This window comes from Trachurus japonicus, chromosome 22 (genome assembly GCF_045865225.1).
Source record: "Trachurus japonicus isolate A0001 chromosome 22, Traja_1.0".
In the NCBI taxonomy this organism is placed as follows: domain Eukaryota; kingdom Metazoa; phylum Chordata; class Actinopteri; order Carangiformes; family Carangidae; genus Trachurus; species Trachurus japonicus.
The window spans coordinates 18,700,187-18,722,143 of record NC_140928.1 but is presented as its reverse complement, the minus strand read 5'-3'; the positions used below and the strand labels follow the sequence as shown (position 1 = coordinate 18,722,143).

Below are 21,957 nucleotides of genomic sequence, written 5' to 3'. Positions count from 1 at the left end.
CGTACCAGATCGAACTGGTACGACTTCATGGTCGGAAAAATACGAGTTTCCTTGAACGCACCATAACAGTCCTCGTCGCTACGTCACCACATTCACGGCGTCCCTTGGCTGCACACACAGCCCTGCATGCCGTTCTCTCTCCTCATTGGATAAAAACTGTAGGATACGATAAATGTTTTCTCCTCGGCTCAGAGCAGAGCAGAGTGACTGACAGACCCGTGTTTCGGTCCAAACACTCTATGTAAGTGATTGCTGTCGGAAGATATAAATATTTAAGACTTATATTAACACAAATATATCACTTACTTCTGCTTTAAGTTTCGGCTTGTGATCAAAAACAAAAAATGGATTTGGAGAGGAAAGGAGATGACTGTGTTAGATGAAGAAGATAGAGGCTGACACTGTTTATTTCTCCCACCACTTCCCGGAGGTTGGGAAAAAATGCTTTTTTAGGATCTACTGTGTGCACTGGTTTAGCACGCCGTCCAAAGAAGTTTTCGCTTTGGTCGTGTGTAGATGTCAGATATATCATGTGCATCCCACACGATATTCTTGTTGCTTAAAGGCAGCTGCAGAATCAACCTGTCTCCTCACAATACCCAGATACCCAGAAGTGAAGACAGACATCATATTATTAAACTTCTCATGTAGGCATTCTTAAAAAGCAAGGGTCATACTGGTGCAGGCTGCCGGTCTTGGACAAACGCTCACTGACCTTTAAGATAAAGTGAAACAGATTTCCACAAGCATAGGGAAACGGTTTCATCACAATAACCTTTGTGTTTTTCTTTTGAAGCCAATTGCACTAACCACAGCAGGAAGGACAGCCAGCATCCCGCTCCAAAACTATTTAATCTTGTTCGCTTATAGGCTGGAATGTGGATGATAGCCATGGGTATGCAGACTGGGAAGTCTTAAATCACCAACAGAAGTTTGCTTCTATTCTGCAGACTCATGCTTTCTCCACTCTGTCTCATTTGTTCAAGTTCTTTCTCCCCATCATGCTTTGGCTTTATATTCCCCTGTTATGCAGAAAACAGTCATGATGTCACGAGCCTTAAACCTACTGACATACATATTTTATGATCCACACACAGAGTTTTCTATCTTATTTTTAGTTCACTATTTTGGTTTCAGGACCCACATCTTTATAAGCTCATAATTGTGCATCAGTTAATAAATATTTTGGCCACATGCTTAACAAACACAGGATGAAAAACACAGGCAGTTATCCAAAATTTAAACAATTGGCATATTTATTATTTTCTGATATTGGCACCAAGCATAATTTGGTCATTGATCTATTAACTCTGTAATATATGGCAGGCACCTTTACATTGAGTAGAAAAAAGAAAAATGTCTGAAATGTTTGGTTTTGTAACTTTCTACAGCGAGCCTGCTGCCTGTCTGTGGAGCAGAGTGAGTGCAGACAGTGAGGATCTTCATAGCTTTTGATATTTGGATGCTCTTCTTTGCTTTGGCCTGGTCCACGTTAGAGAGATCAAAACGTAGCAGCTGACCAAGTCTCTATCAGATAAAGAGGCCCAAAGACCTGAGGACATTTCACGCACATGTGGTCTCTTCTGCTGGGTTAAACCCCGGGGAATGAAGGAGCTGACGATAAGAATCGCTTAGAGCACAGCTCAGAACCTGTGAAGTACAGCGCCCGCCTGTTACTGAACTATTCTAAGTATTTGTTCGATTTTATTATATAAAACATCCTCGAATGCAACAGTGCCATATTTTAATTTACTTGAGATTACTTGAACAAAACATCCATAAGTGGCTCTTTTGGGATGAAACCACCTTTTCCGATTGCTGCTCAGCACGTGTCATGCACAAAGCTAGTTCTTAGAGTCTGTGCTGGTCTCCGTCCACGTGCTAATGCTTAATTGAAATGACGTTGGAGCAAATGGTAGAACACGTTTGAGGTAGCAGGCTGCCATGGGACTGTATATCCTATATTCGTGTTGGTTTAGGTTTGGTGGGAGAACAAATATTGAAGTCAGATTTAAAAATGAATCCTGAGCGCCTCTTTTCTCTGGAGCTTACATAAAGAGACGGTGACCACAACATCCCTCCCTTTCTCTTTGCAGCTGTAGGACTCTCTCTCCCTCTCAGCCGCAGAACACCAGCCTCACTAGACATCTTGTATGACTCCTGTCAGCATGGTCATTAAGTCTTTCAGTCTGGGTCTGTTTAAACAAGCTCCTCTGGCGGCCAGTGGCCACACAAAACCAATTCCCAGCCACGGGATGATTTGCTTCTCTCTGCCCAAACTCATGCCTTGGTCCATTTAAAGGGTGGTCAAGGGAGATATTAACTGTGTTACGCTTCTTGTTAGCATGTAGCAATTGATAATTAGAGTTAAACTGTGATACTGGTACAGGTATTTTGTCACAAACCGGATGATGAGGGACCACATCTAGAGGCACTGATGTCTGCACAAAAATCAATGCTCAATCAAAAATCTAATCAAATAGCTGCTGAGACATTAAGTCAAACCAACATGTGGTGCTACACAGGAACTCAGGGGAGCACCAATGTCTATGAGGTTCATCTTCTGGGGAGATTGAGATTGTTGAGACAGTTTCAAGCAGCTGGTCCAATACAACACATGGCTAAAAACGTTTTCTCAATAAATTGTTGCATATTCCTAAACTGAACACTGGGACAGAGCAGACTTTTTTTCTTTTCTTTTTTTTTTTTGTTGCACAAAAGAAGTGCAATTTCTTCTTCTTTGGTTACATTATAACTCAGCCATGGCAAGCGTCACCGAGTTTAATTCTTAAATCTGAGCCAGATTTATCCAGATGTTCCAGATATAGAGGCATAAGGTATCCTCACGGGTCTAGACAGGGGACATACTGTCTGAGGCCAGTTGTAGCATGTCATCAGGCCAAGGACATCAATGTCCACTAATGACAAATCCAACTGCTTTTGCTGGACAGATTCTCTGAATACTTTGTATTCCATAATGTGAGACATCTGTGTTTTTGTTGCAAGCCAGTCAGTCCTTCCCCATCCAACAAGCTGGTGAGGAGGAAAAAGATTCCTATTTTCAAGGTACACTGGAGAACTACACAACCCATTCATTTGGATCTTTGAGCTCTCCATAAACATTAAAAACCACCTTACCGTCAATATGACACATGCACACACACACAAATCACTGGATACCGTCTCCCCAAGATAATTACCTTTACAGGCTGAAATGTGGCTTTGAGGACAGAGACTGTGCTGCCCTTCATCTGTTTCTACTTTACCCATTGCCTGGTTACAAGCTCTCCTCCCTCCACACTCACTCACACTCACGTTCCTGACCCCGTTTCGGCCAGAGTGTCAGCCACAGCCAGGGGCCACATAGAGCACTCCACAGTGTTTTTTTAAAGGTACTTTATTAGTCACATATACAGCTAGTACAGTGAAATTCTTTCTCTGCATTTAACCCATCCCTGAGGAGCAGTGGGCAGCCACGGTGCAGCGCCCGGGGACCAACTCCAGATTATGAGCCAGTGCCTTTGGTCAGGAGCACTGACTGGAGGATTAGCCTAGCCGACATGTTTTTAGTGGTTTGAGGTCCATCTGACTGTTAACATACTGCCCTCCAGACCGGGCAAGGTTTCACACTGAACTTGATGTAAGAAAATAGTCTTCTTTGCCAGCCTCAGGTGGATTACAGGAAGTCTGACTGCCTTCCTTGACAATGCCATCTTTTTGCTGAGTTTTGAAAGATCCATCACTTTTAGCTACCCTGTCTATAGTATGGTCAGTACCACTAAAGGTCCTATGGAGGGATCCTGCATCAACTTCTCAAGGGAAACGAGGTGTTGAAATGTCATCTTATGACTAGAGTCAGGTTATGCCCTTGTCATAACATTCTTACGGGGCTAAATGATTTCCTTTGGGCACTGTTGGGATTGCTTACTGCTGGGTGATTGTCATGTCAAATAGTAGCAGCAGCCATGTGTTTAAAATGCGCAAAAAGACTTGTGGTTTCCACCCCTCTATTTGTTTCCCAATGTGAGGAGTGTGAAGTATGGCCTGTACACGTGCTGTGAAGGTTGAGAACACTCAGAGAGTCCTCGGGCTCTTTTTTTGTGACATTTTAAGGGGGTAAGAGTTGAGACTTTTGAGTGCAAAATCCATTATGACTGTTAATCACCTCATTCCTATCTAAATGGTTTTTTAAAAACAGCTTTAAAGGAGTTCTTGTGTTACCATTCCTGTAAAAATCTGGACATGTAAACCACTCAGTGACCTTTCCTTTGCTAGGTCTCAGATCTCAAGTGCTGATAAAGCGATGGCTTTGTACCCAGAATGATAAAGGTGAGCTATTCACCTTAACAGCCTCTGCTCCACAGCCGACAATGGACAAGGATCAATGAGAACATTACATTGTTAGCAAAAGTTCCAACAATGAAAGGCCTGCTGTTGGAAGCCAAGTGTGAGACTAACAGAAACTGAAGTTAGAGGAGACAGAAAGACTGGCATAAACAACATGTAGGACACAGGATAGGCATAATGAGCCTGGCATTGTTCTCAACGGCATGCTGCATTCTGAGAGAGCATTTGCAGTGCCAGCCTGTGAGACAGCTCTGCTGTGCAATTTGTCTAAACCAAGCAGGCATGACCGGAACCCGGAGAGCATGTGCAGTAGTTAAAGAAAACAAAAAAATAAGAGTTGTACCCCTGGTCTTTCACACAGAGGTAAACGTCCACAGCCTTGGTCTCTATGGCATTTCTTGACAGTCTAGGTACGACCACAAACACGTCATTGGTGAAGGTGATGAAGCCCATAACAGGACACAGACAGAAACAGATCTTCTTGCAGTGCATACCACAAATCTTGCTCTTTTCAGCATAGTGGGGCATTCATTCTTCACAGTCAGTCACTGGCAAGCAGTCTGACGTCATACTGTCGACAGATCGGGATTAGCGAATTTTGTCTCCCCAGACAGCTGAATAAGAATTTGTGTTTTGGGATTTAACAGACCCTAACACAGACTTCTTGAACCGAGTGACATGCCACAGCTCTGCCTGCCAACTGCAGCCGATGTGGTAGCATAACCCTGTTGTCGCACGGCTCCAAAGGCCCTTCCAGTGCTGAGGCTCAAAGTTAATGAGTTGAATCTCTGCCCCCTGGCACAAAACTAGTACTTCCTACAGACTGAGAGGAGATCAGGTTGGCCTGCTGTACCCTTCGAGAACAGCATTGTACTGTATGCAGAACAACGTGACTCGTGTCTCCAGTTCTGCTCGGTGTGGAAGATCAGTTTCTTGAAAAGAAGAGGATAGTGGAGACAAAAAATTAGGGGCTAAACTCTTTCGCCATTAAATTGCAGGATGATGACGATGAGCCTATGCAAACTAGAATTTTTCTTGCTTGGCTAAACAAGAGTAGTTAACTTAATGTCTTCCTGATAAATTGCAGCATTACTAATCTGGATGGATGATTGCAGAAGCAGTGCCACTGATGCTTGCAAGCTCCATTTTTGAGCTGCCTGTTTATGTGCTTGTGGTCAGAATTGAATGAAAAATGTTCCATCTGTAAATAATCATACAGGACATTATATTTAGGTGGTGAGGTTTGAGTCAAACTACAGATTGTTAATTTACATCCCTAATCTTTTTTTGTTGTTGTTGTTGTCTGAACAATTTCCAGAGCTCTGTAAGATTAGCTGAGGTGCTGCTTCATTGACAATAATAAGGGGTATCAATTGGAACTGATTTTAAACCAGAGATTATTTAACATGAAAACAGATTGTAAAAGTGGAAATTGTTGATGTTTTTTATTATTTAACTGGATGTAACATATTCAGATTAGTTGACAATCATCATTGAGGTGAAGTTCATTGAGTAATCACTTCCATGATCCATTAGGCTACTTTAGTTAATTGTTTAAACAGTTGTGATTAGGCATTTGTTTTGATCATTTATCCAACATAATTGATAGATTTGAACTTTGTATTACTTTTGCAAGTGTATGTGATGATTTGTAATGTTGTCTTCAAGTTAATGATTAAGTGTCTTGTAAGCCCATAATTTGTTCATGTCCATTACTTTTAGCTAACTATTTTAACCAAGCTGATAAATTGTAGTTCTATTTTAGCAAAACTTTTAACACTTAAAATTGCTCATTGCTCACAATTAAAAATGTAACTATCCATCATGTTTAACTATCTCAACTGTTATCCACTACTTTTAGCTAACAGTAAAAACTACCAGTTCACATCATTGCTTTAGCTGAAGCTGACAACACGGGGGCTACTGTAACTGTAGTGAGATTTACTGACAAACACAGAGTATCCTTGGAAAATCTGTGTTTTGGGTTTTACGATGGCAACAACTTACAGTGTGTTTAAGGCAATCTATCACAGCTATGCACATTTTGAGGGCACGTGTCTCCATGTGATACTGATATGATTACACCCCTTCTGCTCTGAGGAGACAGGATGTGTGTTGTGACTTCCTACTGTGGTTTATCAGTGTGGATTTTGAGACTTCACTTTGAATGTTATTCTGACCCAGGCGGCCTGCTCCGCATATCTCCAGAAATAATACACTGCTTTTATTAAATGCCCTGTCTGATCTATTTCAGTTTTTCATATGGGGAGAATGCGTTTTGGGCTTCCCTCACAAAACCCTCCTTCAGCATGAGCGCTATCATGTTTACCTCAGATCTACCGAGGCAATATGGTATGTTCTCAATGATGCACACACTGTGTTCCTGTTGATGCCACACTCTGAAACCCTGTATGTCGTTGTGGTGTTGATGTTGAGAGAGCAATTAGGGTAAGAATGTGCAGGGATGTGCCTGAGCAGACTGTGCTTGGCTGTTTGTCTAGGTGGTGGTCTGAGGCTGCTTAATAGTGGCGCTATGGTTCTGGAAGAACACTGAGCTTCTGGATTCATGAAATATCCCTGAGATCCAGCATCTGAGGGCCTTAAATTCATTACACATGTCCCCAGTCTCTACAGTTTAACCATGTGATCAAGCACTGCCCCTTGATCACCCGTGGAGATAAATACCACACAGAAGTGCACTCTTGTCTCCTAAGGGAGTTTGTTGTTGAGTGTAAGAGCTGTTAAGAGTCTTGAAAATAGATAAATAATGTTGGTAAGCCGCACAGTTTAACTGAATTGAATTTAAAGAGGTCTTACGGTTGTTTGGTAAAGAGAAAGAGACATCTGCTTCTCAGTCTGGCATGTGGTCTTCCGAGAGTTCATTACTTTTAGGGTTTACTGAGCCATAAGCTTTGGGAGGGATAAATAGCTGTTGATGTGTCATTAGAAATTAGCCTGCTGCAGTGAAGTTATCTGAAGTGGGGAAGCTATGTGATCATGTCAAGGTCTCTGGTTGTTGGAATGCCTAACCAGACAGCAGGTCCTGTTTTATTCAGTCAACAACTGGAAATGAATTCCGATGTAAAATTAGCCCAATATGGACAAATTCAAGTCAAGTGTTCCATGTCAAACTGCTGGGAGCATCAGTGTGCAAGAAGCCACCAAGGAGACAATGGTGTTAGGTATTTCAGATCAGATGAGTGATATGAATCTGTTGTTGTCTGAAAATGTAAAGACACAATTTATCAAAGCCAGTTTTGTTGAAGCAGTCTAACAAATTTGACCTCTGACATGTCCAAGCCCTTACGTGGAAGAGATAAATTGGCTTCATGTCACCTTGTCTACAGGCAGGAATCACTATCTGTCAACAAAAGGCTTTAACCATAAATCCACGAACCTGCTGTGCCTCTATCACAGGCGGTAATAAGCACATCGTATTTCAGTAACAGCCATGTGATCTGAAGTGACATGTTATTTTCTTCTCGCTCCTTTTTCCTGGATTGCGATCAATGTTTTTTTTTTAGTTTTTTTAGTTCGGGAATCAAATGAACAAAATAATAAGTGTGCACATCACGTGACAGGATCATTATTTAAGGCAAGAACTTTCCATCCCTCCATTTTTGCATCATACATTGTACATAGATGACTAACTGGAAAACAACCAGCTTTTATTAGACTATAAATGTGGTCGCTAACAATTGTAGACAAATGCAGCGTTTCAGTCTGGGCTATAGTCTGGCAACACATACTCTCCCCTGCAGCCCCCCGCTGCTACTCGGTGCTGTCTGCACTCAGCAACACTTCTTTCGTGTCTCTTGCTCAGTGGGAGACGACAATATAGTGAGTACAGCATGAGTAGGTCAGAGGTTAGAAACTCAGTGATGCAGGACTGTGTCTTCAAAGATACTTTTACAATCATGAGGCTGTGTGTGAGTGGCAGCTAGCAGCGGGTAGGCACACCGAGAGCATGTGAGTGCGAGGTGTGATCACTGTACCACTTGTGTCTTTTTCTTCCGCCAGACACCACTGTGCTGTGGGAAGTGCCACAAACCAGTGGTTGGATTCTCTGACATGGCTCCTGACGCCTGACTACTTCAGGACTCCGAGCTTCTGGTGGATAACATGTTCTCAAGGTGTGGAAGCTAATGCACACCTAAAAAATCTTGAAAAACAGGTGCGTTGGAGCATAGGTAGGGAGTGAACAAAGGAAAAAAGACTTGACAGGGTGCGGGAGACCCTTTTTTCCTTGGATAACATGTTCTGACACATGTCGACTTTGTAAAATCTGTCATAGTTTTGTGTTTTTTTGCCTATTTGGGGGCCTGAAGTTTTTATATTAATTGGATACAAATGTCTGGCGAACAACATGCTATATGTTAACTCATGTGTGTAGTGTTAATGAATCGTTGATTTTCTACATCTAGACTATGTTGTGTCAACAAAATCATGCAGGGATCATTACACTCTGGCCCCAACAAGACAGCTTGACTATTGAAAACACAGATGCATCGTGATCTGCGCTCTTTCTCTGCCAATACTCATCTGAGGCAGCATGGTCTTATTAGGAATTAATACCACCATAGAGGTGAGACTCATGGCACGATCGACACTTCCCTGAGGGAAAGCGCCGTCTCTCACTCTCCATGTGTCCAAGCCACAAGCATCCCTGAGTTACATAAGAGTCTTTTTTGTGTAGGCGTAGACTTCCATGTGTCTTTTTGTCTCCTGAACGTCACTCAGATGGACAATGAAATGAGGTTCTAATATCCTGATAGGATTAGCCAGAGGAGAATCTGTCATCTTGATATAGTGATAGAGGTGAAACCTGATCTCTCCGAGCGTATTTCCAGGATTCTGAGCTGGAAAACGTGCTCTGAAGGGAACGCAGCCTGGTGTTTGCCAGACTCATGCTGTCTTTGTCTGCTGTCAATGGATTATTCATGTGGTGAGAGAGGGATTTACAAACTAAAGAAAACTTAAGTTGAACTGCAGTGCAACTACAGTGACCAAATACAGACTTGGATTTTAAAAAGCACAATTTATTAAAATTTTAAAACAATACTTGATACTGTGTTTACAAAACACTGTTCAGTAAACAGAAGACTAGTTTAGTGATACACATTCACAGTAGATGATCAGCACATACAGTAATAGTCCTCTGATTGGATAAAACCTATGGGAACATGTCTGAAATAGGCACATTATCAATATTATCAATAATCAGGGATGAAATGATTGTAATTTTTAATCATCACTGCATAATCAGTGTAGAGCTGCAGAAAGAAAGGTGCTTGTTTTACATTCAAAGTGCATTTCCTGAGTAGATTTGTTTTAGGACGATGGTCTTCAGAACCAGGCAGAGAAGCCATGCTTTTCCTTCACCACCCATATGCTGTCAATCACCTTCCCATACTGGAAGACACAAACAGCTTTGCTGTTACTTTCTTTGTGCTTAACACGCATTATTTCACCATTACTTTTCTTGTGTGTTTATGCTCCCACCTGATCATCAGAGACCTGCTCCAAGTAAACATGGGTGGCGTTGACCACTTGCATGCGGGTGTAGCCGTAGTCTGTGCTGCGGAAAGCGCTCCACTCTTTGGGGTTTGGATTGAACCTGTCAGTCCTCTCTCTGCAGCCCTGCAGAGAAATCAACAGCGACTAAACTGAATCTGTTTGTGAAGGACCTCACGTCTCTCTCATACTCTGTCCACAAAACCCTGTGTGACATTTACAAGTGCGGTTGTGCCTCGGTGTGAGTCTGGCTGCCTTTCGATATGCTGATGACTAATCCCTCTGTGACTGGATGACAAAGCATGCCTGCTCTACCACATCAGAAAACACTTAACCGGAGGAACAGCTGGTGCTGAACTCCTGTGGCAAACAAGCCGCCGCACATGCAGGCCCGTGTATAATACATTATATTGTTTTTGTTGATGTTGCTGTAGATTCATGCATTGATTTATGTGGGAAAACGTTAACAGAGATGCAGTGATGTGAGAATACTTACAGCAGAGCCTGTGATAATGTGAACAGGAGCTCTAGGGTTCACATAAGGCTGCTCTTTGCTCCCATTGTATACCTAAAGACAAAAGCATGCAAAGTTGTTCTCTGATAGAGAACCAAGCCAAAAAGACATAAAGAGTGCTGTAAATTAGATAATATAATCACTGACCTTGTCACCAAAGACAGGCCAAAGCCTCTCGTATGTGTGCTCATGTGCCCACAGCTCCAGATCCACTCCTGTGAAAGTGATGACAGTCAGTAACCTTTCATAGAAAAAAGAACTGCCCAAACAGCTCAAAGAAACACATCTTGCTGAGTCAACTATTGTCCCTCAGATCCTGTGCCCATTTAATTTTGAAATTTCTCAGGAATCAACAAAAGCTTAAGATCAGAGCAACCAAAACGTTCAATGTTCTGCCACAAGTGAAATAATTAAACGCAACAAACAAAAGTCTAAGAAATGTAATACAGGAAAAACATTTGGGAAAGAGTTGTTGGTAGGATATCAGCCAGACCAAAGACCTGCTTTTTTCCTAAAGGATGTTTGGATTGCTCCGCTCACTGCAACTGTTAAGACGTTAGTCTGTCTGAGCATGCAAATTTGTGATCTTAAACCCATTAGCACCACACAGCTGGTCATTGAATAGGGTGCATACCATAGTCGTAAAATAGATCCTCTAGACCCGGAGCTGGTGGTTTGGTGTCATTCAGTCCCAGCCGCACCTGAGATATAACAGAGAGGAACAACGATGGCATGAGTTGGCATCAGTGTCCAAAACACTACCCGCTACCTGGTAGAGACCCATAACGCCCATGCCAGTCTACTCTCCAAACACTGCCAAGTGCTGAGAGGAGCTATTCTAACTGGAAACTATTTGGTCAAAATTACAGTGATTATGAGAGCATACCGTACCCAATGTGCTTATGGGTTGTGATGTGGACTGGCCAGCGTGCAACATGTGTGACACGTCTGCTACGTGGGCCAATTGAAGTGTCAGGGAGTGCAACAGGAAACACAGCTTACGAATACCTTTATGTGATAGAATAAAATCTTTAACAATACGGACACGGTGTTCTTTGCATCACCAAGGACACGGTGCAAAATAAACAACGAGTCCTTTGAGGATAATTTATGTTATGGTTAAAGGAAATTATGTAATCCTCTAAATTTGCCGTAGTGAATGAAATCACATCAGTCCTATTACCTAAATGGTGATAATTATGCTTTGCTAATAAAACACCCACCCTAAGAAATTCTGAGTAGATTGAGTGGCAAGATCCTCCCTCACTCAGCCCATCTTCTCTTGACTTGGTTTCCATCTACATCATCTACTTGTCCTTTATACCAATGTAAAATCAGTAATTTTGATTACTATGTGTATTAGGCAAAGGGTATGAATAAATAAACTGGATTCTGGGGTTTGCACTTACATGGGAGTCAAACCTGGTGCAGTCATCCTGGTCATCATCGGAGCAGTACATGGGTCTGTGTCCCATGGTGATGATCCATGGACGCACTGCTCTGTTTTCTGGTTTGTTAGCCTCCTAAAATCAGGAGAAGGACATACATACATATGTAACTGTGCCAAATTAAGAAAAGAAAACAGAGGTAATATAATTTTTTGTTAGGATAGAATGACAAGAAAGTGGATTTACAATGGGGGGAAAAAGCAAATAGAATAACTATTGATAATATTGTGCTGAAATGGAAGCTGAGAGAGAGGCAGAGAACAAGTGTGGGAAGAAAGGGAAGTTTAGTCATTGTGATGTGTAACTGCTGTTGTCATTGACCTCCAGGTCTTTCTTCAGCCACTCATACTGCTTGAAGAGGAGCTCCAGGCCGTATTCGAGATAGAAATAAACCTCAGTGGAGATGGAGATGATGTGCGCTGACCCCAGGTTCCAGCTGCGGACACACATCATTAAAATCATTCACAGTCTCAACACAGAAGAGGAAGCAAGAGAGAAAGAGTGGGCCTCACTTTGACCTCCGGGTTTTTTGAAAAGACTCCCAGAATACAGCCATTTGTTGCTGGCATGTTGGTGCTGACCGCGGATGATTCAATTTACTGGATTAACACACATTTGTGGCTCTCAATCATTTTAACCCGTGTGGGATTTCGGGGTGGTGTACCTTTAACTTAATGTGGGAAGACATGAAGCAAAAAGATCTTAGGGCACAAGAGTTCTTGTACAGGACGTTAAAGCAAAGGCATGTGTTCTGTACATGTGTGCTGTATGTTTCCAGTAGCTACTGGGGGACTTCAGATTGCCTCTCTCTAGCGCTCCTCTTGTTCGCAACTGTGCACATGAGCGAAGGGCTCTGAGCCAGCAGGCCTGTCTGCGTCTGGGCCAAGGGACTGAGGGGTGGGCAGCTGGCCGGTGGACTAGCAGGGTATTATCTTACTGTGTGAGAGAAGGAGGTCTGAAATGGGCTATGAGTCACCCAGTCAGATGTATGGCTCCTTTGTGTAGTTCCCTTGTTCCTGAGATAGGAGAGGCAAACTAAACTAAAGGGAAGAGAGCGCTGCTATGCTTTGCTCTCAGTTTGTCTGGGCTGCCCCTTACAGCTCATTAATGCTTAACGCATTACCGCTTGCCTGAAACAGAGCGGGAGGCTTGGTACAGTTTCACATGATACTCTTCATGGAGCCTCTTCTAGCTTTGTGTGTACAGCTAGCATCCACTCAAAGGAAAACCAATGTAATATTCTTCTCCTGACCACAGCTGCTTGTGGTTCTTCTTTCACCTGCTTCAGCCTTCATGTCCATCTCAGCTAAAGCACCTAATGTTGTGTAGCTTCTCTCTTACCTGTACCATAGGCTCTCTGTCTGGCCCGGCATACTGAAGCGATTCCTGTAGTTGGAGAAGTTGCTGTAAACAAACAAGACCATGAGAAACGTAATTAGATGGGCTGATCATACAGTCTACCTTCTTTGAATATCTAACAAACAGCAATTAACGCCACAAACCACCACTCTCTCTTACTTTGCGGTGCCTACAGCACGGCTCTGCGAGAGTTGCAATCCATTCAAGATGCACTGAGGATAATTCCAAGTTTCACTATACAATGTGACTGCGCTTTTATTTTAAGACCAACCCCTTGAAATAACTGTATTTTATGTCCATGTTCAGTTTTCACTTGGCAGAAAAAGCAGGGCGGTATATCATCACATAAAGATGACCATCAAACTGTGGTGGTGACATCTGCTTCTAACTTCTACAAAAACGTAGCCATCCTTAGATATTCTGAGAAACCATACACTTTGCTGTAGCCAGGCTATCAATGGCTGCCCCTCAAAATTAAAGGCTGTAGAAAAACAGGGACGGAGCCTTTGTGACATCACCCTATAGGTTCTTAAAGGGGATGTTTTGAAGTTTAAAATCTTGGTCAGTTTCTGAGGCCAGATAATCAAAAATCTGGGCGACGCAGGGGAGCCCTGGGTGGAGCAGAGATGGGACGAGCATGTCGGAGCCACCATGGCTGAGTGTACTACACCTGCCAATCAAGAAAACAAGCTATACACCCTACTTAAAACCATGACATCTTGTTGAGAGAAGACTTTAATTTTAGATCCAGCAGCTATTAGAGGAGTCACATTTGAAGGCACTTCCACAGCGGTTTTAACATTGAGTTGTGGTGTTTCCTGCTTGATCCAGATATAGTAGGGTGCTTACCTAGATCAATCCACCACTACACTTTACTGTATGTTTCAGCCCTACCACAATCACCACTGCTAATTTCTAGACACGGACACATCCTTTCAAAAACCTAAAGCACACCATCATCTATATTAAAAATATTACAATGGGTGCACGCATGCTTAAAGGGGAAAAAACTTGTTCATGGAAAGCTCTCCTTGATGCCAATCCGCCAGTCTCTTTTCACGGTTTTTTAATCGACTCCAGAATGAAAGCAGGAGCCAGTCTTCTCAACGGGCCATTAACTAAGCGAGGTGATGGGAACGATTGTTTTCTTATCTTACATAAGGATGGAAAAAAAGGGCAATAATCTGGACAGCAGTCAGGGAAGGGTGGGACAGTTCAGATCCCTCCACTGACTGTGTTCATGTTGGATTAGGGGTAACTAGAGACCAGCGGGGTCAGAGGTCAAAGGCCAGGAACGGAGGACACAAAAGGAGGATCACAGAGACCTTCACCAATGCTGAGTAAGTCTAAACCTGATGAGACCTGAGGTTTCTGTGGACACCTACGTCAGGTTAAAGGGCTGAAACCAGTGTGATGATTCAGTAAAGTTCAGTTTGTAAACTGTGACCAGTCTGCAAGGAGCGACCTGTTTGATTCAACACCTCTTTATGTCCATCTTGACTGTTTTGTTGAGTGTTTATCACCTACTGTTACCCCAAATCAACATAAACCTCAATAGTTAATTGCTTAAACATATACATGTTTAAAGCCAGTATTAGGGCGTTTACATCAATGCATTAACTTGGACTTTGTATACACTAACTGAAGGACACAATTCATTCAAGTTAAACAGGGGTCACTGGGGTTAGATCAGCTTCTGTGAAAATCAATTAAGGTCTGGAGTTCTTGGTCAAAGCAATGAACCAGGACAAGCCAGAAGATGGGTTTCTACTCCCACCTTGTGGCTAGGAGGAGAACAAATCAATATCTTAGAGGCATATGGGAAGGCATTTGTAGTTAGTAGCAATAAACAATCAATTTCCATTTAGTGAAATAATAGACATAGTCTCCCAGAATCCAAACACTGTGATATAACAGGCTTACCCCGAGGAAAAGGATTTTGCCTGTAGAAATAAATGCAGCCACAGGCTTTAAGCATTACGTTTTGTGGCTCAGCTGTGGAAAATCTGATCGAGTACAAATACGATAAGCTTATATTTGTGTCATTAAGCTGCACTGTGAGGTTCCAATGTAGCATGTGAGTCATCCTCTGTAACCCAAAGCATGCTTGTTTCCACGTGTGTTTGCTTTTCCACTAAAACAAAGTCAAGATAGGAATCTGGTGGATGTCAACTTCAATGTGAAAAGACTGACTCTTAAACTGACCCAACAAGATTTTCCCTCCTCATCAAATCTTCCTTCTCATCATCTGATGAGCTTAATCCAGGCAGTTGGAGGAATGAAAGCAGCCAGCTCTAGTCGTCAAGAGGCATATCACTAACTCCCATCACAGGACATTGTTTCAAACTGTGACAATAACTTCCCAGTTCCCCCGGGGACCTGATGAACCATACATTGTGCTTGGTGAACAAAGACAGTCTTGATTGGGGCCTTAGCATCTTCTGTGGCCCCGCTGTTCTCATATTGCTGGAATGCTGACTGAAAACTTTTGTGGTCAGCACAGTTTCAATTGCCTTTTACCCATTAGGTTTTGAGGTTGGAAAGAGAGAGGAACAGAGAAGTATAGTGAGAGGAGAGCACAACAGACAGTAAGGAAGAAAGGCAGCAGCCAGCCGCTGAGAATATTTGGATGTTGAACAACACCGCAGAACAAAACACACATTTAGGTATAGGAGCGGGAGGGAGGAACTGTATTTCTGGTTATGTAATGCAGTGAGCTGGTTCTTGATATCAGTTTCTTATGTCAGGATGCAGCGCCAAGAAAAAGAGACTACTGTTAGCAGCTCCTTAATGAAGACCAGGCAGTAGTCACATTACACATGGCAAGGCCAGGCGAGGACTGTCTGCACAGTAAAGCAAGTAAATATTATGGTACAGGATCAGGCACCAAGGCTTCTGAAAGGCATAAACACACACAACCAAGTCCCGCAGATGTTCTTGGAATTCAACACACAGAAGCTGCTGATCTGCAGGGATAAAAAGCATATGAAGGCAGCTGAACGTCTTCCACCATCCTCATGAAATTCATTCACACTGAACATCTAATTTACCTTGAAATCTACCAAAAACAAGTGACTAACATATTGTAATACAGTATATTACAGTTTATTTAACAAAATTAAAGATATTAGGCTAAATTTTCAATTTTTATTATTAGAATTATTAATGTCTACGAGCAGCTAGAAGCTAGAGGAGATGGCTTAAAAAAATGCTTCATCAATCATCAAATTAATTGTCCAATGATCAGCTAAGGAATTGACTAATAGTCTCTACTTAATTTTCACAAATTTGAGCTTCTGTGTTGGTCCGTGTTGTTTAGTCTCATCATCCACAAAATTTCCCAGACTTATAAGGGAACAACACATTCAGTGACGATGAGTCAAAACGCAGACAGTTCCGACCACCGCAGCCCGGCGCTGGGAACTGAAAAACAGATAGCGAGCTGATCATTCCCAGTCAGATAAATGTTTGTTTTGGAGAGGGTTGCCTTGTTTAGATGTTGGTGGTTCCTGATGCTGCTCCAGCCTTTACAGACCAAAATAGTTCCCATCTGTTCTAATGGTACAGTGAGGACTTTTCAGCAGACCAAAGTGTTTTCTAGCGGAAAAACTGCTGACCAGAGAGGGTTTTCTTTTCCTTTTTTTGAAAAGAGATGGGGGGGTTGCAGGCACCCCTATAAAATCCAAATTCACACATAACTGTATGCATAAAGGCAAACACTGACTAACAGAAAGCAGAAAGACAAAACACAGTCAGAAAGCTTTCATGTGACTCACTGACCTTTGAATGTGTCATGACACTTTTTTTTGCAGAGTATGTCTGTGTTACACCCAGAGAACATAAATATCACCGTGAGAAACTAGACATTTATTGAGTTCTACCTACTATGCTTCTTCATGGTTGCCTGGGCAGGTCATGTAAGGCACGTAGGCTGCTATGGACTGGATCTGCCTCATGAACTCATCCCCAATCCTGGCGTTGTCCTGGAACAATGTCATTCAGCCGTTAAACATGACGGCACAGCTTTTCCCGTTGGACAACAATTGTTCCTCCATTTACTGATATTAAGTCAAATTAGCTTTACTGAGGTGACTCAGTCCATTTTCCAGAAAAATGCAGGAATGTTTCATCAGTCTACCAAACAAACCTCATTAAAACCAGAAGTAGCTGTGGTTCGTGGCTGATCAGATGACTTTTACCTGCCACAGCCATTTATGACCTTTCAGACAAAATTCCCTTTCTCTGCTTTCCTATTTATAATATCAGTAAAGCCGCAGGATGTACTTCTACATTCCAGCTGAAAGTACAGCTTGGTTATTAATTTTTGAGAAGTCTGCTGATTGCATTTAGTGCTCGCTCCATATTGAAAAAAGGGCACTAATAATGCAGGAACTCGTTTCAGGAAAAATGATATTAGCATCCAAGACAAGGTTGTGTTCGCTAAATATCAAAAATGACAGCTTGGAGGTTTTCAGATGAGAAAATATGTTATTGGGTCTTAAGATTTGAGGTTTTGAATGGCACTATTTTTATTCATGAAATACTTGGGCGACATGACCCGGACTCTCATCTTTCACCACAGGCTTAAGGCATTTCGCAGTAATGCTAATCATAAGCTGTGTGTCTCAACCACAGCTGAGTGCCTTTATATGTAATAATAATAAACAGTGGTGAGCCTTGGGAAAGGGACAGTGGTGAAAGGTAAAATGGCTTATCTCATCTGTCATTGTGGAATTAGTGGAATATCAGTGCAGCTTTAAGAGTATAAACTACTGATGAAAGAAATTTGCTGCCTGGGATTTTAACTGAGCTCAGGTATCATCACAGTTTATGATACAAGTAAGACAGGAGAGTAAATACCTCATGCATGTCGTAGGCAAAGTCCCCTGTAAGACAAAAACAGATACAGTAGATGTCGTATAAGTTGTATTTACTCATCAGTTTGCCTTCATCAGACTAAAAAGGATCAATTTATATTTTAGAGGATTTGCTTAATAGCTTCCTCTCTGAGAGTAAGTTAGGAGGAGCATGTACGATTGATTTATAACAAGGGCAGCAGGTAGTTAGATTAGCTTGGTATAAAGACCGGGAGCAGCTAGCCTGTCCCTGCTGATAAGTTTCTGGTGGTGTTGCTAGGTGCTGCTGGCAATGGCTTTACATTCATCATAAAGACATCAATCTTCATATATAACACTCAGCAAAGAAGTGATATCGGACAAAAGTTCAAATTATTCCTTTAATAAGTGTGTTGTGGCTGTCTTTCAACAAACTTCAGCCGCTGAGGAACTTAAAGCTCTTTTGTGACGCGTCCAAAAACTCCATGGGTCCACGATCAGTTTAAAGTGTTTATTGTGACAAAAATCAAAAAGAGCCAACAAGCAGTTGTATCAAAAAAGGGAAATTAATACGTGCCCTTTCAATAAATAATAATGATACTGGTGAGATGATAAAGTGAAAATGATGGTGAATTGACGGTCAACAAAAAATATATGAGCTTTGTTCTCTCTCTCTCTTTGTGTTCAAAACTCCTGCCACCACACACACACACACACACTAAGTAAAGAAAATAACCACACCCCCTCAATGTGTGAACGCAAATGACATCATCAACACAATGACGTCAAACCTACAGCAAAATGGCAGGCAGAAATATATTTTAGCTTCTACAAAGTGACTAGAACAACAGTTGCCCCCAAACAGAAGTCTGATACCACTCATAAAGTGGATGTAACACGGTGATTTTCCAGTGTGTCCAACAATACAACATAAGAAAAAGAAAAATTCTGTTGCCCTTTTGTTTCCTAGAATGAAACTGAGATTAGGACCAAAAGCTAGAGAGCCAGACATCCACTCTTTTTGGCAAACAAATGTTGGCCTTTATTCTGTTTTGGGAATATTTTCAACTGAGAAACTAGTAAGCAAGTGGACCAGCATCCAACACACGTCCTTAAAAGCAAAAATGACAAATGACAAATAGGTGTTATTATGCTAATTACAGCAATTACATCTTGACCTTAGCTCAGATCCCACATTTGAGTGGGATCTGAGCTAGCTCACTTGATTTGATTTATGAATCTGTAGTGATCTGTGCCAGGTATCTGTGGATGACTAATAGGCTCTGGCTGGAAAAGCTAATGTCTGTTCAACTGATTGTAAGGTGCAGAATGTTGTAGTATGCGTGTGGACTTTACCTATGTGCAGGATGGCGTCGTACATGCCGAGCTGCGTCTCCTTTTGCAGCCGAGCCAGGGACTGAGGGTTCTCGTTGCCCAGGTCACCGTACAGAGCGAACCGAGGATTGAAGCTGGGGCTGTCATTCAGAGCTTTGAAGGAGAACACGTCACTCCAGCCTTCATCGCTGCCACAGTGGTACACTGAAATACCGTAGGAGACATATTCATCTTTACTGTAGGTGTATATGGTGAAACTCTCAGACAAAGTGAAAGTCAGTCACCCACCATAAGCAGCAGCAGGCTTGAGATCTGTGAGGGTGACTCTATGGATGTACATCTTCCTCTTCTCCTTTCCTGAGTCCACAAACAGTGTAGCATTACCTCTGGCCGTCGTCTCAAAGAGCCGACCCCCCAGAAAGCCGTACTCCACCTTGCTCTCTGTCTTATTGAAGGTGGTCCACGTTACTACCATTGAACCTGGCACTCCTGCGGAGAAAAGATCCCAATTGTTGAAAATGTGACGTAGATTGATCTGACAGAACTACTGGATTCATTTACTGGTGCATTTGTGAAAGCCAAGAGATGCTGACTTTGCACAACAGTAGTACTTTTGATCTTACTGCTAGCAAGATACGGAGTGAAACTGATGACCAGCCAGGTGTTCAATTCATCAACATATCAAGTCATTAAATGACTTCCACATGTTTTATCTTCATAGTGAAATGATAAAAATATATTTCTGCTGCCCTGACTGGGTGAATCAGGGTAACATCAGCTATTTGTGCAGCAGTTTAAGCAGCAGGGCGTTTAACCTACAGAGAATAACATACAGAAAGTGCACAGGTACAGTAGAGTTAAAGTGCAGCAGCACACTACAGCAGAACATACTGCTGCTGCTGCTGCTGCTGCTGCTGCTGCTGCTGCTGCTGCTGCTGGGGATAAATCAAAATGTGATTCAGCCAGGCCTTCAGCCTTTAATTTGATTTTTATGTCAAGTGAAACTGACCTTTCAGCAAACTCCAGTGAACCACTCAATGGTAGAAACACCAGTGCTTTTAGTCATTATATTATTGAGTGGTCTGCACTAAACATCTGCAAATCTGCAATCCATATGACCTGGACGCTGGCTTGTATTCATGAGGGGAAAAACAGCATCCCTTAACTGAAAACATGTGAAGCTGATACAAACAGTTCATGCACTGACCTGGATAGGAGAGATGCACTTGCTCCGGCTGGGTCCATATGGGAGGAACACTGAGCACCAACAGGGGTGCAAGACTTAACAAGGCACAGACAGCATGAAGAGTCTCCATTTTGACACTGCACTGCAGAAACACAACAAGGCTTTTTAAAGCAGCAACACACACCCTGATTATAAAACTATTCTCACACTGCAATCATATGATTTTTTAAAGCTCTCATAACAAAATTATACGATAATGAAGAGATTCATAAAAGAATGGATAACCACTTTTCCCTTTTTCTTTTAAGCCTTCCAGTAGCTTACCTGAGTTATTGAGAGTTTACTTACAAACACACACAGACTGTGTTTTGGTCTTTGACGAGAAACTGGACATCAGTCAACCTGCAGTCACCCTGAATGATGAAACTGCAGAACCAAAAACAGCAGAGTCAGCAAGAACGGCTTCACGGAAAGAGATGATGTGTCAATAAAAGCAGCTGATGTTGTTTTTCATTGTGCATTCAGGCAAGTAGTTGTGTGGAAGTGAGTGAGCTGAAGTGCAGTAGAGAGGTTAGCCCACAGGCCACAGCTTGCCTCTAATCAATAAGGCAAACAGCTCAAATCATATGCCTCAGAGATCCAGATAAGGGCCATTGATAATCACGCATATGCAGGTTTGAAGTGAATGTGGGTGATATTACAGATGGTTACAAGTTAAGACGTCAGTGAGATCAGGTGACTGGGAGCATGATTTAAAAACACCACAGCGCCTCTTTAACGACCACATTTGCATCATTAGTGTCTCTGTCGCTAGAGGGGGCAAATAGCACAAAGTGCATTATGAATAAGATGCTTTATTCTCTGATATTGGGCGGTTTTAGCTAGGATCGGTTGGAGGTGGCTGTTAGCTAAGCTCGCTAGCAGTCGCTTAAGACTCCGAGTGAAGTTATAGCTTTGTTATTTGTGCTTAGAAAAAGGGAAACAAGGTGAGTAACGTTAACGTTATGGAGTGACACGCAGGAGAGGTCATTTATTCCACGGTACGTTGACGGGTATTGTCACGCTGCTGCACGTTAAGTATTTTTTGGACAATAGGATGTAACGTTAAACCAGCTGTTTGACCACAATTACTTGCCAATAGCAGCTAAATTGCAGTAGTTTAAGCTAAACCGCGTGACTCACACACAAGAAGAAGCCGTCTATTTCGCCTTTGAACAACACTTTACAGTTTAATTACACGAAACACCGCTTATGTAAGGCGACACAGTCTCACACAGTTTCTTGCCGGAATAAGTTAGTGAAATGTTGAATGAATAACTTAAAACACTCACAAAACAACTCAGCTGTTTGGCTCGGGAAGCAGTTAACTTACAGACTACGTCAGTGTGCAGAAGGAGAACAATGCCCAGGTGCATTATG

The 21,957-nt window shown here is 42.3% G+C and overlaps 2 protein-coding genes across 6 annotated transcripts in view; one reads left to right on the top strand and one right to left on the bottom strand.

Annotated features, from left to right (window-relative positions):
- The window catches only part of LOC146963904 (KATNB1-like protein 1), a 32,928-nt gene that overhangs the window by 8,530 nt on the left and 2,441 nt on the right, over positions 1-21,957 (top strand). The window contains exon 1 of one of the 4 annotated variants that reach the window (XM_085768566.1): positions 21,336-21,578. The exons of 1 other annotated variant lie outside the window; for it this stretch is intronic. The gene's annotated coding sequence lies outside the window, so the exon portion shown is untranslated. Of the gene's footprint in view, positions 1-21,335; positions 21,591-21,957 lie in introns of those variants that run through there. 2 more of the 4 variants (XM_085768565.1, XM_085768567.1) reach the window with 2 other exon arrangements.
- acp7 (acid phosphatase 7, tartrate resistant (putative)) lies at positions 9,347-21,920 on the bottom strand. 2 transcript variants are annotated; one of them, XM_085768563.1, is made up of 15 exons: positions 21,870-21,920; positions 20,863-20,964; positions 20,560-20,680; positions 19,641-19,841; positions 19,374-19,556; positions 18,043-18,068; positions 17,068-17,165; positions 13,165-13,227; positions 12,145-12,259; positions 11,785-11,898; positions 11,010-11,076; positions 10,523-10,590; positions 10,358-10,429; positions 9,850-9,987; positions 9,347-9,759 (listed from the first exon to the last, which is right to left on the bottom strand). In XM_085768563.1, the coding sequence occupies exons 3-15, from the start codon at positions 20,666-20,668 to the stop codon at positions 9,694-9,696; spliced, it is 1,320 nt and encodes a 439-aa protein (XP_085624689.1). In that variant the 5' UTR covers positions 20,669-20,680; positions 20,863-20,964; positions 21,870-21,920; the 3' UTR covers positions 9,347-9,693. The 2 variants fall into 2 exon arrangements, with proteins under 2 accessions (XP_085624689.1, XP_085624690.1); XM_085768564.1 differs by having other exon boundaries at positions 9,375-9,759; positions 20,560-20,675.

Excerpts from the sequence above, each read along its gene's own strand:
- acp7 (XM_085768563.1), bottom strand. The coding sequence starts at position 20,668 with ATGGAGACTCTTCATGCTGTCTGTGCCTTGTTAAGTCTTGCACCCCTG. Across the intron at positions 19,557-19,640 it reads CAAGCCTGCTGCTGCTTATG|TGTACCACTGTGGCAGCGAT; the intron begins GTGGGTGACTGA and ends ACGGTATTTCAG. Across the intron at positions 11,899-12,144 it reads GGCTGAAGAAAGACCTGGAG|GAGGCTAACAAACCAGAAAA; the intron begins GTCAATGACAAC and ends TCCTGATTTTAG.